This window comes from Epinephelus moara, chromosome 9 (genome assembly GCF_006386435.1).
Source record: "Epinephelus moara isolate mb chromosome 9, YSFRI_EMoa_1.0, whole genome shotgun sequence".
In the NCBI taxonomy this organism is placed as follows: domain Eukaryota; kingdom Metazoa; phylum Chordata; class Actinopteri; order Perciformes; family Serranidae; genus Epinephelus; species Epinephelus moara.
In genome coordinates this window covers 2,849,170-2,866,585 of record NC_065514.1, presented here as the reverse complement: position 1 = coordinate 2,866,585, position 17,416 = coordinate 2,849,170, and the positions used below count along the sequence as shown (strand labels likewise).

General features: G+C 42.0%; 2 protein-coding genes across 2 annotated transcripts in view; one reads left to right on the top strand and one right to left on the bottom strand.

The window, feature by feature from the left end:
• Window positions 1-14,730, top strand: part of LOC126396013 (G-protein coupled receptor-associated protein LMBRD2B) — an 18,400-nt gene extending 3,670 nt beyond the window's left edge. The window contains exons 2-18 of the mRNA XM_050053830.1: window positions 2,604-2,811; window positions 2,891-3,003; window positions 3,210-3,308; window positions 3,384-3,551; window positions 4,199-4,409; window positions 4,495-4,569; window positions 4,648-4,761; window positions 6,297-6,480; window positions 6,894-7,075; window positions 7,379-7,512; window positions 9,538-9,643; window positions 9,826-9,923; window positions 10,373-10,476; window positions 10,563-10,609; window positions 11,618-11,732; window positions 11,855-11,981; window positions 12,659-14,730. Coding sequence (XP_049909787.1) covers window positions 2,638-2,811; window positions 2,891-3,003; window positions 3,210-3,308; window positions 3,384-3,551; window positions 4,199-4,409; window positions 4,495-4,569; window positions 4,648-4,761; window positions 6,297-6,480; window positions 6,894-7,075; window positions 7,379-7,512; window positions 9,538-9,643; window positions 9,826-9,923; window positions 10,373-10,476; window positions 10,563-10,609; window positions 11,618-11,732; window positions 11,855-11,981; window positions 12,659-12,722 — 2,115 coding nt within the window. The 5' untranslated portion in view covers window positions 2,604-2,637 and the 3' untranslated portion in view covers window positions 12,723-14,730. The remainder of the gene's footprint in view (window positions 1-2,603; window positions 2,812-2,890; window positions 3,004-3,209; window positions 3,309-3,383; window positions 3,552-4,198; window positions 4,410-4,494; window positions 4,570-4,647; window positions 4,762-6,296; window positions 6,481-6,893; window positions 7,076-7,378; window positions 7,513-9,537; window positions 9,644-9,825; window positions 9,924-10,372; window positions 10,477-10,562; window positions 10,610-11,617; window positions 11,733-11,854; window positions 11,982-12,658) is intronic.
• LOC126396068 (uncharacterized) overlaps window positions 1-17,416 on the bottom strand; it is a 737,953-nt gene that overhangs the window by 639,376 nt on the left and 81,161 nt on the right. The gene's annotated exons all lie outside the window — the stretch shown is intronic.

Sequence of the window (17,416 nt, the reverse complement as noted above, 5' to 3'; positions counted from 1 at the left end):
GTGCGGATCACTGGGTGCACACTACCCAGCTTGGAGGAGCTGTACAATCAGCGGTGCCTCAGGAAGTCCCAGAGGATTATCAAGGACCCCACTCATCCCCACAACTACTTATACAAGGTACTACCCTCAGGGAGGAGATATGAACATATCAAGACCAAGACTGACAGAAGGAAAAATAGTTTTTTTCCTCAGGCCATGAGACTGCTCAACAAATGAACTCTTCGACATCATGACTGTATATTGCCTTGAGTTTTTAACTGTTTTAATTAGTTTTTTAACATACCTGCTTTTATCCCTTATTATTTTTATTCTAGTATCATTATTATGTATTGTGTTTTTAAACCACGGAGCAAAGACCCAACATAAGTTTTTCACAGTGTATGTACTTGTACATTATCTTGTGACAATAAAGCATCTTGATCTCTTGGTGGCGCCCCCTATTGACAGTTTAACTAAAAAAATAATTGAACATGTGCTTCAAATTTATGAATGAACATATCCTGTGAGTTTTATAACGATTAAACAAACAGTTTCTGATTTATAGTCTGATTTGTGTTATGCCACACCCATTTTTTGCTTTGGTGGCACCCCTTAGTGGTCGATTTGAATTAAACTTTCAGGATATGTTTAAGGTACTTATGTGGACATTACCTGTAAGTTTGGTGATAATTGGCTCAATTATATATAATTGGCTTATGAAGTAAGGACTGTTTATGTGCTGAGCCATGCCCCCTCTAACATTCATCGGTTAATATGATTAAAACACAGTGAGATATCAACAAGCTTCTGATGTCTTTTTATAAGCTTGGTTTAGTGATGATCCACAGAAAATTTGGTACAAATGAGATCTACGGTTCACGAAGTAATCTTAATTTCTTTTCCAAAACAGTCAAAATGGTGGAATAGTGTTTTTTAGGCTTTTTTGCAGAGCACATTGAGCTGGACTTGTGTGTTAAATTTAATTTAATTATAGTGTCCCCATCTGGTCGATTGGGGTCATGTTTCTTGCGCAGCATTTGCTCACGACTTCCACCAGATACTGGAGAAATGTTCATGTTTATTAATAGGTTAGCAGTATGGGTTATAAATATACGTTCATGATGTTGCTGGTCTGTAAGTGTGCTGCGTTCCTTCCTCAGTAACGAGTGGTCATAGTAGAATATGACCAGCTTCTCTGGGTCACTGATCTCAGACCAGTGTGAGTCTCAACAGCAAATATTTAAAGACATTTGTTTCCCCTGTGAACGACACAAAAGAGCCTTTCAGCTCCTGTTGGAGAGTCCCGTGTCTTTAATAACAGCACTAATTATTATTATCATGTAGAGCAGCAGTAATTGGATGAAGACTAGCTGTTTGTCTCATCATCATTATCATCATCATCGTCATCATCACTGCAGTCAGCCAGAGTTTCACAAACAGTATTTTTTATTTTCATGTGGTCACATGATTTAAACCAGTGGATCCCAGAGTTGGTATTTAATTTGTCATGTGCTCGTGGTTCATGTCTTTCTGTAGATATTTTTATGAATACTCAACATTACTACTGATGTTTTTCCTACAGTGCACCTCACATTTGATTTATAGGAAATATATTATAAATATATAATTCAGTCCAGCTCACCTGCAGCTACATCACTCAAATGTTTTACCTGCAACACTCATGTTTTAATGACTTCATTCATCATCTGTGAAAACGTGGCACCGTCGTTAAAAAAAAATGTGTGTGTCCTGCTCATAGTTCATATAGTTTATAAAATCCTGTCTCCTGATTGGCTGTTGTCAGCAGGAGAGTCAGTAACAAAGTAGCTGGTGAGCTCCTGAAAGACGAGCATCCGAAGTCGTTAAAATCCGGCGCTTGGGCAGTGACTTGCGGCGTCAAGTCCAACAAAAAAAGGCATCCTTTAATGTCGGCATGATACGCAGCCGGTAGCCATTATAGTTTAACAGTGCCTGGTGGACGTTGAAAGTCGATGACCAAACGTGGACATGTGATGAGGTCGGAGTGAGAATGAGTTGAAAAGACATCATTTTATTTTTGGTTTAGAGTTTAGAAGCAGTTTCAGATCCGAAAGGCTGTGTTGTAGGTTGTTAAAGTCAGTTTCTACTTAAGTATTTGAACCTATCACAGATATTTTAATATAAACTCAAGAGTTTATATAATATTTATAATATTTAATACAAACATGAAAAAGCAACGGTCCCAAAACTGATCCTTGTGGGACACCCTTCTTCACAATGACTTTGTCGGACATGACAATGACATTTTCAACAGTCTGTGAACGATCAGTCAGATTACTGTGGAACCACTTTGTCGCTTTGCATCCAGCACCAGCACTCGGTGAGCTGTTCATGAGTAGTTGGTGGTCCACAGTACAAAAAAGGTTTTGTGTTTATTACAACATTTTATATTTAAGACTTATGAATCACCAGTGAAGATACTCGAATCTGATGACAGAGTTGAGTCTAATTTTCCTCTCTGGGTACTTACCTGTCAGTCTGTGTGTTTCCTCTTCCTGGTTCATCAGTGTGAACATGATCTGGACCAGATGAACTGGTGTGACGGAGCCCTGAAGCGTGTTGAACTGGAGTTTCATGTCTTTCAGGTTTCTGCGGGGCTGCTGAGCGGAGTGCAGCGGGATGAGCGGAGCTGCTCTGGGCATCGAGATCGTGGTGGTGTTTTTCCTGGCGCTGTTCCTGCTGCACCGATATGGAGACTTCAAGAAGCAGCAGCGCATGGTGCTGTTCGGCACGCTGCTGGCCTGGTACCTGTGCTTCCTCATCGTCTTCATATTACCTCTGGACGTCAGCACGGTCAGTATGAACGCAGACGTCACACTTCTGTCCCTCAGATTCATGAGATTCTACTAAAATCTTTATTGTGTCTTTACAGACCATTTACAAGCAGTGTAAGATAGACCATGAGGAACACGCCGCTGTCCCCACTGCCAGCCTGTTACCATCCAATCACACCATGGCTAACACATCTGTTACACCCACCAAGAGGTCAGTGTTAAACATGTGTCTCATTAAATTATTTCTGCATCTTCATGTCCCAACGGACACAACGTACAGATTTTTGTTTCAGTTTGAAATCATCCCAAACTGTGGACACTTTCTGTTGTTTCCTGCGGTCTGTCTCTTCTCTTTGAATGTGAATGTGTGGTAAACCCTGATCACCGCTCATACCCTGTCCTCCTTCTCTCTGACAGCGTCCCGAAGCTGTGCTACAAGCCATGGAGCTACATCCCTGACGGCATCATGCCTGTGTTCTGGAGGGTGGTGTACTGGACGTCTCAGTGTCTCACATGGTCCGTATGATCAACACATGATGTGGTTTGTTGTTCTGAAGTCACTACCGTGCTGATGTGCGTCTGTGTTTCCAGGCTGCTGCTGCCCTTCATGCAGTCCTACGCCCGCTCTGGAGGCTTCTCCATCACCGGGAAAATAAAAACCGCCCTGATAGAGAACGCCATTTATTACGGGACCTACCTGCTCATCTTCGGCTCTCTGCTCATATATGTGGCTGTGCACCCTCAGTGGCACCTGTCCTGGTGAGTGGACGCAGAGGAAGGAGCTGCTGTTACTGTTTCATGGCATCAGTCCTGTTTCTGGTCTTTTTGGTGTCCCAGTCTCGCAGAAATCCACTGGTGTTCTGAGGGGACCAAAATTATGAGACCACATAATTTGATATTTTACTTTATAAGACATTAGCGGTGGGAATAGCTAGGCACATAACGATTCCATTTAGGTGCACAAACTGACTACAGAATGATAATTTTTTTATTTCTATACATGAGTTATTTTTTTCTCACTTTGTGACTTAGGGGTCACAGGGGTTGGAGCCTATCCCAGCTGACACTGGGTGAGAGGCAGGGTTCACCCTGGACAGGTCACCAGACTATCACAGGGCTGACACATAGAGACAGACAACCATTCACGTGTACGGACAATTTAGAGTCACCAATTAATCTCTATGCTCTGTGGAAACTAACTGATAGCTGCTGACTTCACATTTTTTGCTCAGTATTGTTAAAATAATTCTCTTCATGCCGTTTCCGTTAACTTTTTTCTTGTCCCAAGGTTCCAGAAAAAAGTCAGCCTCTAATGTTAACAACAGGTTGATACCTGCCACAGATGGTTTAGGAGACAGGAAACTGTCTGTGTGTCCTCATGTGGTTCTGTCCTCCGTGTGCCTCAGGTACGAGCTGCAGACCATCGGCATCACAGCGGCTAACACCTGGGGCCTGTTCCTGCTGGTGCTGCTGCTCGGTTATGGTCTGGTGGAGATCCCTCGCTCCTACTGGAACGCTTCACGACACGGACACTTGCTCATCAAGACCTACTTCAAGGCCTCCAAGCTGATGACGGAGAAGGCGGACGCAGAGGAGAACCTGGAGGACATCATGGAGGTGGGCGTCAGGTGGTGGACGTCACTGTCATGCGTGATGTTTGGCTCATTTCAGTGTTTTTACTGTGATGTCTGGTTTTCTGCAGGAGGTGAGAAAAGTCAGTGAATCCATCAAGTATAACCATCCGCTGAGGAAATACATCGACACGATCCTCAGAAAGGTACGTGGAATACAACGTTAACAGCACCCAGTGTTGTGATTGATAGATCAGATATATTGATCTGACGTGTTCCCTCAGTGTCCGGTGGATTACCAAGAGAAGATGGGCAGGAACATGGACGACTATGAGGACTTTGACGACAAACAAAACACCTATCCCAGTGAGAAGAGTCTGGTGAAGCTTCATAAACAGGTACGAGAGGAAGAAAGGTACAGAGAGGCTTACAACAGCTAGAAACGTGGGCATGTAGCTACTTTAATGTTTCAGATGATACGTCATGTTTGTAGTCGACCAATGAAGATGAGTTTACATATCACCTTGGGTTCGTCCTTCACCTTCTCAAAATGATCCCACACTTTGGATTTCCTGCCCGACATGTTATTAACTAGCCTAGTTTCAGCTCATGCAGTTTATCCTGAACAACCACAAAAGCATTTTGCAAGTGCTCAACTGCCAGTGCAAGAGATGCTGCACAGCAGTATAAAACAGTGTCATCAGCATAAAAATGGAAAGTAGCATTTGACACATTTTGACCCAGATTATTCACATAAATAGTGAACAAAAGTGGACCTAATACAGAGCCTTGTGGCACACCTTTGTGGATCGACACAAAATCTGAGCATAGACCATCGTACCTAATGCACTGAGACCGATTACTAAGATAGTTTGAAAACCAAGAAACTGCTTCTTTTGAGAGACCTGAGTTCAGAAGTCTAAGTTTTAAAACATCGTGGTCGACTGTGTCGAAAGCTTTGGACAAATCAAGAAAAAGTGCTGCACAATGTTGCTTCTTATCAAGACCTACAGAAATGTCATTTACCACCTTCAGTGCAGCCGTGATAGTACTATGCTTTTTTCTAAAACCTGATTGATATGTTGATAGAACATATCAATTAACCTGGAAATTAACCTGACTCCTGTCTGACTGCTGAGCGTGGACACTTCCTGTGTCTGTCCTTTCAAAGTAAACTCCCACATGGTCCAGTCATATAGGTTTGGATTTATTTTTAAGAGGAGCATCTCACATTTCACATTTCTTTTTTTTCTGTGACTAAGCAACCAATGAAATCTTGCCGACTAATGACCTTTCTGGTCGACTAACATTTAGTGGACCACTGCGAGCAGCCCTACTTGATACCATGTAGCTAATCTTTTTAAAGAAGAGTTTGAAGATATAGATGACAGTTGTCAGAGCATAAAACCAGTGACCTGTTGATTTTAATGAATCAACACTTGATCATCTAAAATTCGTATAGCCGTCAGTGCTGAAAAAAAAGCTTAAATCAAAACTTTAATTCAATTGTGACCTTAAAAATCCAATCGCATCTTGGACTTGGAGAATCGTAATGCCCCTTATAAGTGTGAAAATTTCCTTAAATGGGTGAATGTTGAATGAAAATAGTAGAGGACCTAAAATGGAGCCTTGTGGCACACCACAGGTGAGGTGGGCAGTAGAAGGATAAAGAACGTTCTGTGGTTGAAAAAGGACTTTAATGGCAGTATCGGACATGCCTTCCATCTTGAGATTAATGACTATGCTGTGGTCAACTGTATCAAAGGCAGCACTAAGTTGCAGTAAAACCATATCACCAGAATCAGCGTTTTATTCGCCATGATTCAATCTAAATCCAGATTAAAATAGTCCTAAAATGTCATTTTAAGAATGTTGTAAAAGTTCATCACAGTTGAGTTTTCCAGGTGTACCATGTATGTGATTCTGTATCCAGGTGATCTATGCGGTCCAGAGACACAACAGGACTCGTGTCCAGTGGCAGATCCTCCTGAAGCAGGCCATCCACCTGGAGGACATAGCCAAGAACGAGACCAGTTCAACCCACCAGTTCGTCCACAGCTTCCCGTCCTCTGAGCCAGCCGGCTGGTTCAGCAGATATGTGTACACGCCGACTGTAGGTGGGTTTGAGTCCCTGTCAGGTGGTCTGTCGTTTCAACAAAACATTTTGTACTTTCCATTTGATAAGTTACAGCCCACAACTATGAACCAGAAACTCAAAGAAGATGTGGCAAAGGTTTCATTTTTGACCACTTGTAGAGCTATGGGGAAATGTTTTTGAGAGTGTGTCCCAGTTTCCTTTCATTCTCACTATTTTTTTACAAAGTGTTCCCTTCTGAAATGTGGTGGTACGTGTCGTGGTATGTACCTCGAATTTGTAGCTAAGTGCAGTGTATGAGTAAATGTACTTAGTTACATTTCACAGATGTAAGTACACACATTACTGCCCACATGAAACAGTGATAACATAGTGTAGTGAAGCTCTGCCTCAGTGCCTCTGAGCCCTGCAGTCATGTCCTGTGTGTTTGTACAGAGTGGTACTGGGAGTGTCTCCTGAAGCGCTGGTTCTATCGGCTGCTGTCGGTGGTCCTGACCCTGTTCAGTGTGGCTGTGGTCTGGTCTGAGTGCACCTTCTTCAGCACCCGGCCCGTCCTGTCTCTGTTCGCTGTGTTCATCCAGCTGGCTGAGAGAGACTACAACTACCTGTACATCGAGGTGAGACACACACACACACACACACACACACACACACACACAGGTCAGCTCATAGTGCAGCTAAAGTCACTGTATGGGACACAACGCAGGGGAGTTGTTGAACACATTGGACGTCAACACACTGATGAAGAAAACTGAATCACAATCAAATTATAGTTCAAATATAAAACTTAATTTGAAAGTTTGTGAAGTTCTGAATTCGTGTATGTATCACTGACAGCTCTGCTCACTCAGTGTCTGTAATACTGAAACATGTGATCACACATTCAGAGCAGAAGTGACAATGCCTCTTGTCTCCACCAGATGGCGTGCTTCATCACAATCTTCTTCCTGTGCACCTGCGTTTACTCCACCGTGTTCCGTATCCGGGTTTTCAACTACTACTACCTGGCCTCCCATCACCAGACTGATGCCTACAGCCTCCAGTTCAGCGGCATGTAAGTGACAGGATATGTGCATCACAAAACATTTATAGGCGGACTAAAGTGATACCTTTTCTACACCTGTAGAAACATCACCTGTTCCATGCAAATCAACCTTCAATGTCAGTATTAAACGACAACTTTGATCCAGTGTGTCAGCATCTTAACGAACTCCAGCGACCATTACTCATTCATTTTGGATTTTCCAGAGTATGATTCAGGTTTTTGAAAACTTTTTTTTACATGTGTGACAAGACCCGTGGTTACACTTGTCTTCTCAATGCAACTTTTGTCATCCCATCCTGCCAGGACGCATTAATTGTCAAGTCTATACGCCCTGAGTTCGGATCTTGCTCGCATTTTGATGCAATCAGCCAGACCACATGCCACCTGCTGTCTCCTACATTTGTACTTTATATTCAGAAACACACATTTTATATGTGCTGTTCACGGACAAGGACCAGGTCATATATCCAATCACTGTCTGATATTGCAGGTGGCATTGAAGTGTCAGGTGTGGACACAGCTGAGATAGTGCGCCCAAATATGTAAATTCAGCTATTATCTACTCACCCATATGCCGAGGGAGGCTCAGGTGAAGTTTTAGAGTCCTCACATCACTTGCAGAGATCCAAGGGGAGAGGAGGTAGCAACACAACTCCACCTAATGGAGGCTGACGGCGCCCCAGATTCAAACGTCCAAAGACTTTGACTTTTTCAGACTGCCTCTCTGTGCACCGCGTCCACGTGACCAGCGAAAGCTTGGAACACACATGAACGCGGGCCCATGTCTCACGGTCTAACGCAAGCGCACACACGTGAGCGCGGTGCACAGAGAGGCAGTCAGAGCTACAGGCTACAATGAGGCTAAAAACAGAGTTCAAATGAGGTTTTTCCAAACAACTTTTTATGTCGGGGCTTCAGGACACTTGGATCACTACGGACGAGCAGTATGGAGATATTTTGTGGTTTCAATTATGTGTTTTTGGACGTTTGAATCTGGGGCGCCGTCAGCCTCCATTAGGTGGAGTTGTGTTGCTACCTCCTCTCCCCTTGGATCTCTGCAAGTGATGTGAGGACTCTAAAACTTCACCTGAGCCTCCCTCGGCATATGGGTGAGTAGATAATGGCTGAATTTAAATTTTTGGGTGCACTATCCCTTTAAAGACACACTGAAAAGACAAGTCCAACCACGGCCAAATTCATAATCCCAGAAGCAGGTTTTCATTGTGTGATGTAGGGCTGTGCAATTAATCGAATTTTGATCGTGATTTCAATTTTGGCTCCAGACAATCTCAAAATTAATATAATTGTGGAAAAACGATTATTTTCTATGTCTTATTGTTTTTTATCTATTACTTGTTTTCAAGAGATTGAGCGCACTACAATAGTTGATGTTATATATCTTTTTTTTTACTACTACATTAGAACATATTTTTTATGTATTTTTATTTTAAGGAGACCTCAAAACATTTGATGGGAGAATGTTTTAAAAAAAGAAATGTTCAATAAATGCATTCAAGATTTCAATATTGGCCAAAATAATCATGATTATGATTTTTTCCATAATTGAGCAGCCCTAGTGTGATGTGAGTCCCTCTGGAGCTCAGTCTGACGCTGTGGCCTCTGAAGTTGGAAAAGCTTCAAAACGCTTCTCAGGGCTCGGTCATATTAATCCTGGACGACTCTAAAATGTCTCTTCTTAAAGAAATCTCACTGAATGTGACCTGTATCTGATAAACGACGGCCTTGTAGAATCGATTTAAATTATATTTTTCTTTTTCCTTGTGGCGGTGTGTTTTTGTGGAATGTGATACGAGAACTTGAAGCTTTGAAATGATATGTGAATGTCTGAAAACACAATAAAAACATATGAATATAAGTTGAGGACAGATCTACTCAGCATCATGGACGTCCTGCTGCTTCAGAGAGGAGTGCAAAAAGAGCAGGAATGAACAGATGATGTGTGATTAATAAACAAACTTCCATGAAGGGTTACGGTTGAGAAATGATATTTGATGCAAACTCTTTACTGTGCAGGTTGTTCTGTCGTCTGACGCCTCCTCTGTGTCTCAACTTCCTGGGTCTGATCCACATGGACTCGGCCATCTCCCACCAGCAGAAGGAACAGACTGCGTACACCTCCGTAAGTCACCAGTGAAATTCTATGATTCTTGATATCCAATTAGGAGCCAGAATAGAAGGAGTCATGGTACCTACGTCACTGGAGAAAAGTGGGTCACGTTTTCAGAATGTTAGCATCGACTTGGTACCGTCTGTGACACACACTGCACAGGATCAGTTGTCTGACTGCTGTTTGTGTTTCAGATCATGGGATCGATGCGTGTCCTCTCCTTCATCGCTAACGGCTTCTACATCTACTACCCCATGCTGATAGTGATCCTCTGTATCGCCACCTACTTCAGGTCAGTTTGAACACTCTCAATACTTTTAGGTTTTTCCCTCATTAGCAGATTCACGGCTCTGTGTTCATGCAGTAACCAGCACTCTGACTGTTTGGTTTTTATTCTGAAATGTGTCTGTGAGGTATTTTGTGCTCAGATGTGAGGCGAGAACAGCTGCAACGATCAGTCAACTTTCAAACTCTTTATATATCATGATGCAACAGTTAGCGTGGAGCAGTCGTTGTTCTCAGGGCTCCAATTATTCTGCTATAATATGTATGAAAGGAAAACATGCAGGTTAAGCTGATGTGTTTATCGATTATTGGATAAAGACAGATACAGCAGACATAATCAAACTGAAACAGCTCCTGATACAAAGAGGGAAAATACGTGTTTCTGATTTTGGGGTGAACTGTCCCTTTAAGACCTGCTGTGACGAGTTAACATGAGTGAATAACCTGTTTCCTCAGTTTGGGGACTCGCTGCCTGAACCTTCTGGGCTTCCAGCAGTTTGTGGGTGACAGCGAAATGACGTCGGACCTGATCGACGAGGGCAAGGAGCTGATTCGCCGCGGTAACAACACTCACTGTCACACGGCACAGCAGCATGTGGCGTGGTCAGTGGTGACGGCTAAACTCTGAATATGTTTGTTCTTACAGAGAAAAGGAAGCGGCAAAGGATTGAAGACGGCGAGAACAGACGGAGGGTGAGTAAGGATCCAGCACAGACCTCCTCTGAAGCTCCAGCAGACTTTTATTTAAATAAATCAACATGTTTGGAAAGTTTTTATCTTCGTGCAGATCTTCCGAAGGTTGTTTAAAACCTAAACAAAAACTTCAGCCATCTAAATCATCTAAAACTGACACACAAACTGCAAACAGAAGTATAAATGTACTTTATATTTTCTCTGAGCGTGTCACAAAATACGTCCCATAATAATTATTTAGCTCAGTCGGAAGTTATTTTTTATTTTATTGATTCACAGCATGTGTCAAGTCTTTATTTATCATATGCACAACATTAACAGTGGAGCAGTCGTTGGCAATGAAGTTTGTACATCTCAAAAAACCTTCAACAATTATTTTTTTCATCATCATAACCAGGTAATATTTACAGGGCAGGTACCGCATGTATCCAAGACAAATCTCCTTCGGGACAATAAAGTCTTCTCTTCTCTTCTCTTCTCTTCTCTTCTCTTCTCTTCTCTTCTCTTCTCTTCTCTCATCCTATCTTGATTTAACTAGAAAAGAGCCTTCAATATCAAAGTGAAAACTGATCTAAATTAATTCAAAATCCAATAATAATAAACTATAAACAAAAACGACAGTTCGTTATAAAATATCTAAGTGAAGGTATAAAGAATAGAGACCAGTCAGAGTCGTAAAAATGAGAGCATTAAAAAAAAAAAATAAGAAGAAGAATGACTTAAATTAAAATTAAAGTAAAATGTGTGTAGGTTGCTATTTTGTCCTGTAGGGGTCACTGTACTGTCATGGGTGTCTGTTAATATAGGTAGGAACCATTCATAGACAAACAAGTGTTGTTAGAGGTGCAGTCAGACACACCTGAATCATCACTGCTGCAGACAAATTCTTTTAGAAGTCACATGATGAGTTAAAGGACGATCACCTGTGTGCAGCTGGTGTGTTTCAGGTCAGCGTCAACGTGTGTGTGTGTGTGTGTGTGTGTGTGTGTGTGTGTGTGTGTGTTGTAGGAGTGGAAGGAGCGTTATGGAAACCAGAGAGAAGACTACACAGCGAGGAACAGGAGCAGTCATGAGATGAAGGAGACCAGTTACTCCGACACCGTGACGCCCAGCAACAACAGGCGTAAGTCTGACGTCATCAGGAAGCTCAACAAGAGCTGTTTAAAGTTCTAAAGTCTTAATCGAGTCTTGTTTTGTTGCGTAGAGAAATGACACAGTGCTAATTACGTGTCGTCTGTTGAACAGAGGCGAAATATTCTCGCTCTGGGAATCGCTCAGAGAGAGACTGTATCGAGCTGCTGCAGGACGCCGAACCTTTAGACTTCAACGCCGAGTCTCTGACGGACGATCCTCTGGACGCAGAGTCTGGCAGGTAAACACCACCTCCAAAAATATTCACTGCTGTCACATTGACCTTTTATTGTGACCATCCCAAGACACAGGGTTGTTGTCACTCACTGCTCCGTCCAGCACTCGCTGTATTTCCTCATCAGCGGTGACACAGATGGAAGTCTGCACCTGGTTTATCGTCCACAGAACGAGGCTGCACGCCCACATTTTCAGAACAAAATAGAACAGGCTGCAGTGAGAGTCTCTCTCCATGGGATATTTAAAAATAGCAGCTTTGTGCATTTAGTCCTTCTCAGGCAAGCTCAGGGGTAAAAGTACCCTGAAATATCCTGATATTATTTTAGGGCCATGTCGCCAACCTCTACTGTGGCTCAAGGACTTTCTAACAAACAAACCCCAGCGGTCGGTGGGCCGCCACACCTCCTCCACCATTATCCTCAACTCTGGTGTCCCCCAAGGCTGCGTCCTCAGCCCACTTCACACACCTTCAGTTTGTAGACGACACGACCGGAGTGGGTTTGATATCAAATGACAACGGAAAACCTTATTTAGTCGATGTCCCCAGAGAGTTGGAGTCCGGTCCTTCTGACTCTCTCAGCTTCCATTTAAAAACTGAAGGTGTGTCTGCAGGTGTGATGTCAGCAACAGTGTTCTCTGTGTGACTTGTGTGTTTTCAGTTGTGCATTTTGTATTTTTCAGACACGCGGGAGGACGATATCTGTCCATGTCGTCGTCTCGGAGCCGAATATTCGACGACGTCTGAAGGGGAGCTGTTAACCGAACGTCGCCGTCAACAGGAAGTGAATGTACAACATGACCTCCATCTCACAGCTCAGTGGCTGTCTCATCTCCCAGGATGCATGGTAAATAAACACAGGTCACGTGTTATCAGTGACGTCATCTGGAAATGTCTTTGCGTCAGGTTTCACGTCCGGCTTGTCTGCAGGTAAATGAAGGAACTTTTGAAGGAATATTAATGATGTAACAGTTCCATAAACCCTCTGATATGAATGCACACTGACTGATATCACTTTCCTGAGTTTACTGTGTGAGCTGCATGTCACGACCAGGAGTCTGAGCATGAGCGTGCAGCAGCTGCATGTCGACACGTCACTTTAATGAAAGGTTCAGTGAAGGTCCACCAAGTCACCGACTTTATTTATGTTTGTTATTCTTTAAATGTTTATGTTGTAGATTTATTTATCTGTACATCATGATAGAAACAGTCATTGATTAACCTGAGTTATACCTGATCGATAGCTGCGTCTCATGAGCTGCTGGTTTATTTATAATAATAATAATCTTCACGTCATCTGAAGGTCTCAACTCATTTAATCCTAATCATGTGCGAAGCAGCTCCAACATGACGGCTAATAAAGTCTATACTCTAATAATCTAAATATCAAAATCAACTGAATTTAATCACAATTTATACTTAAAAAAATCTTGTATTTTACTTTGAAAACCATCTGTCAAAATTTATGTGGTTTGAATTTTCATATGTGTATGTACGTGTGTATATATATATGTATATATATACATAAACAAGATCTTCAGTTAAATTACTCTTAAGATTTTAATCAGAATTTGACATGTTGAATACAAACAACTTGAATATTATTTTTATTTGTGAACTCTATTAAATATTAACCACAGAGTGTAAATTCAGACAGATGGCTTTCAAAGTAAAATACATTAAGTTATATTTAAGTTTCAATATAAAGTATGTAGAAAGATTATAGTTTAACAACAATCAGCTGCCTCTTAGATTAAAATAGTTTGGTCATTGTTTGCCTCTAATTTAATTTGTCTTCCTTTGTGTTTGAAAGTGATGTGATTATTATTTGTCTCATGTGCAGCTGTTGAGTCCTCAAAGGTTTTTATTTCTCTGTTTTCTGTTCGAATGGTTCCAGATGTGCCATTTTTAAACCCTGTCACCTTGAAAATGTTTCTGTCACCCCTCCATGAACTGTAAATATAAAACAAGACCAAGAGAAGTGACCTTTAAAGGACCATACCTGTGTTTTAGTTCAACTTTACACCACTGCTGAACTTTGTTTTAAAGCTGTAGAGTTTAAAAATGTCTTTGACCTTAAAGGAACGGTTCAACATTTAAATATATCTTCTTCTCATAGAGTCCGATGTTCAGATTGTCTGTACAGTAAATATGAAGCCATAGCCAGCGGCTGTTAGCCTAGCTTAGCATAAAGACTGGAAACAGATGGAAACAGCTAGCCTGGCTCTGTCCAAACGTACAGCCAGGAGCTGGTGGGTGGCCATGTGAGCACTGAGGTGTGCCTTTGAAAATCAGTCACGTTCAGCACGTTTGAATCGTAGTAAATATGTTGAACTACATAAAAACACAGGTCTGGCCCTTTAAATGTGTTTAGCATGTAGCGAGGTTAGCTGTGGTGCAGATGAAGAGATCCTGCTGGCAGGTTCAGCTGAGCTTCAGCTCCTTTAAATAAACTTCATGACCTGAGAACAGTGAGTGTATGTGTACATATGTATGATATCTATTTGTATTATATGGGCTAATTAATGATCCACAGACGGTGTTAAAGTGACTTTGCATTTATTGTGTTCCTGCAGCCTGGTAACTCTTCCTCACACTGTATGTTTCCTGATCTCAGTCATGTCTGATGGGACTGCTGATTCTGCTGATCAACTATTTTATGTTCTCAGTATATTTATTGATCTCAGCACAGAGTAGATATAACTTGTTGATCTTTGTTGTAGTGAATTATTAGGACAAAACAAGGTGGTGTGTTTGTTACTCTGCTGCCTGTGTTGTGTCAATAAAAGAAAGTGTAATAGACCGTGTGGTTCTGTGTGTTTTTGTTTTCCTTATCTTCAGTTATTTTCATTTGAAGTTTTGGAGGGTTAATAGTTTACAGCTCAGGTGGACTCTTGAAACTATCAGGTGAGATCTGAGGAGGAGCACGTTAAGCATTTACTTAAGGCTCACCTTGTTAGGAGGCAGAGGTGGACTTTGGAGTCAGGTCACATGATTTCACAGTACTAGGGTCACAACTCAGAAGCCAGATTTACCAGACAGTTCAGTCATCCAGAGAAGGTAAACATCTCTCTGAGCGTCTGGAGTGGAAGTAATGTCGTTGACTTGCTATCATAGATTTACTTTGGAAATTCTGGTTTTGGAGGATTAAACAACTGTGGGACGCACAGAGGTGTAATTTTAGTGATGCAAGATCCTGCTTTGTTCAAAACCCACTTTGGAGTTCTGTGTGATAGAATTTTATCGCAGCATATGAGTGAATCTTGTACATGGACCTGAGGCTGATCAGACAGCTCGTGGATGGCTGTGGAGCTGCAGAGAGTTTGAACATTGAAGACTGAGTGTGCTCCAGCTCCTCCAGATAAACAGGTAAACATAAAACTAACAAAACAGGAAAATACTTTTCATCCAACAGAGAAGTCAAGTGAAAAAACACTTTTATCTGAGGCCAAAAACAATCTGCTGAAAACGGAATTGTTTCTCATTTTCGTTTTTAAAAAAGTTCCATTTTCAGACAGTAACGTTTTGATACATGCCAGGCCAGTAGTTGGTGGTGTAACTTTGTAATGCAACAACACGCGCTTGCACACATGTGCTTCCTTCTACAGATATATATAAACAAACAAAATGGCAACCGCACCAACGTTTGTCTGGACGGACGATGAGGTGGAGTTGCTACAGTAAATCTACACTTTGCTGGAGAAGCGTTGATAAATTCAGCAGGCTGAGCAGCACAAGCAGAGCTCGGGAGTCCGCCATTGTTGTTGTGACGGTGAACTTTCTCACACATGCCTCATGACTGGAACCGTAATGAGCATGTGCGAAAAGTCTCTGTTTTCAGAGGGACTGCATATTACAAGTTTACATGACAACAGAGACGCTGCCGTTTCCAAAAAATTGCATTTTTGAACCTGTTTTCAAGACTTTGCATTTTCAGGCACCCAAAACACCGCTGCTGTGTAAACGATCAGCCAAAACAGCCAACTAAAGTTTACCGTTTTGGGTTGAAATCATTGTCGTATATGTAAAACAGACTGAGCCATGTTGACCGGCTGATCTGAGAGCAGGTCACTGAATTATTTTTAATGTCTTTGTTTATCTCCACAGGACTTGATGGACCACAGAATGTAAAACTTGTTCAACAGACCTTTAAAATGGCATCGACAGTAAAAGGAAGAAGGCGGAGCATCGACCATCCTCCGGCTTTTTCTAATCTCACGAAAAAGTTTAAGTATGTATTGACTGATTCATTCATCAAAGTATTTGACAGAAAGAAACCGAGGATGAGAGGGATCATATGTGGCCTTAAGAAGATTGCTGCTGAAGTTAAACGGATGAAGCAGAAACCGAAGAGTCTCAGAGTCACAGGTCTGGCCTCTGCAGCAGTTGGAGTTCTAGTAGTATCGGCTGCAGCTCTGTTCACTGGAACTTTCAGCTTCCCAATACTTGGAGCAGTAACAGTGTTTGTCGCTGCATGTGCTACTGCTGAAGTTTTCACCGAGAAACAGTTTACGCAACCGAAAAGAAGCAGAAAAATAGTGAAGGAGTTCCTGAAGATTGTTGAGTTACTGCGAAGTGAGCTGGAGGAAATAAAGAAGGCGTGTGAAGATCTGCAGAGGGAATCTGTCGGAGCTACAAAAGAAAAGATTGTGAGACTGAGAGACAACATTAACCAACTGTTGGATGATACTGCAAAACTCAGAACCTCTACAACCTCAGACTGTATTACAAGCATATCTGATCAGTTTAAGAAAGCTGTTGGAGAGTTTGAAAAGATGAGGAGACAACTAAAAGACATCAGAGAAAGTATAGACACTGAGAAATAAGTGGACTTGAACGATAAGAAATTTCTGTAATAGTCTGCTATGAATCCTCTGATACTTTGCAGCAACAAGATCCCATTTATCTTTTGAATGAGACATCCTAATGAAGAACCAACATTGTTTTCCTCATGCCATTTTTTTTCATTTAGACGTGTGAGGTGAAGTTACTGATAATGGAGGATCAGAGTCTTCACTGTTAATGACTCCAGTTTGTAAAGAAAAACACTGAAACTCTGTATTCTACAAACTTGTGACTGACTTACAGCTGAAATCTGTGGATGTGATGTTTTTCAGACTTGTGTTACAGAGACATTAAGGTTTATATATGTTTTTATACAATAGTTAGTTCCGACCAAGCATTTTGATTGGACAGGAGGCACTCCATAGCCCCGTCTCCACCAAACCCTTTCAGTCCAGCACCTTTGGAACCAATAGTCACCCTTCAGACATGGTACCTAGACCCTCGGTGTGTTCAGACAGTCCTCTTAAATGTGGGCGGGGTTGTTGTCACTCACTGCTCCGTCCAGCACTCGCTGTATTTCCTCATCAGCGCTGACACAGATGGAAGTCTGCACCTGGTTTATCGTCCACAGAACGAGGCTGCACGCCCACATTTTC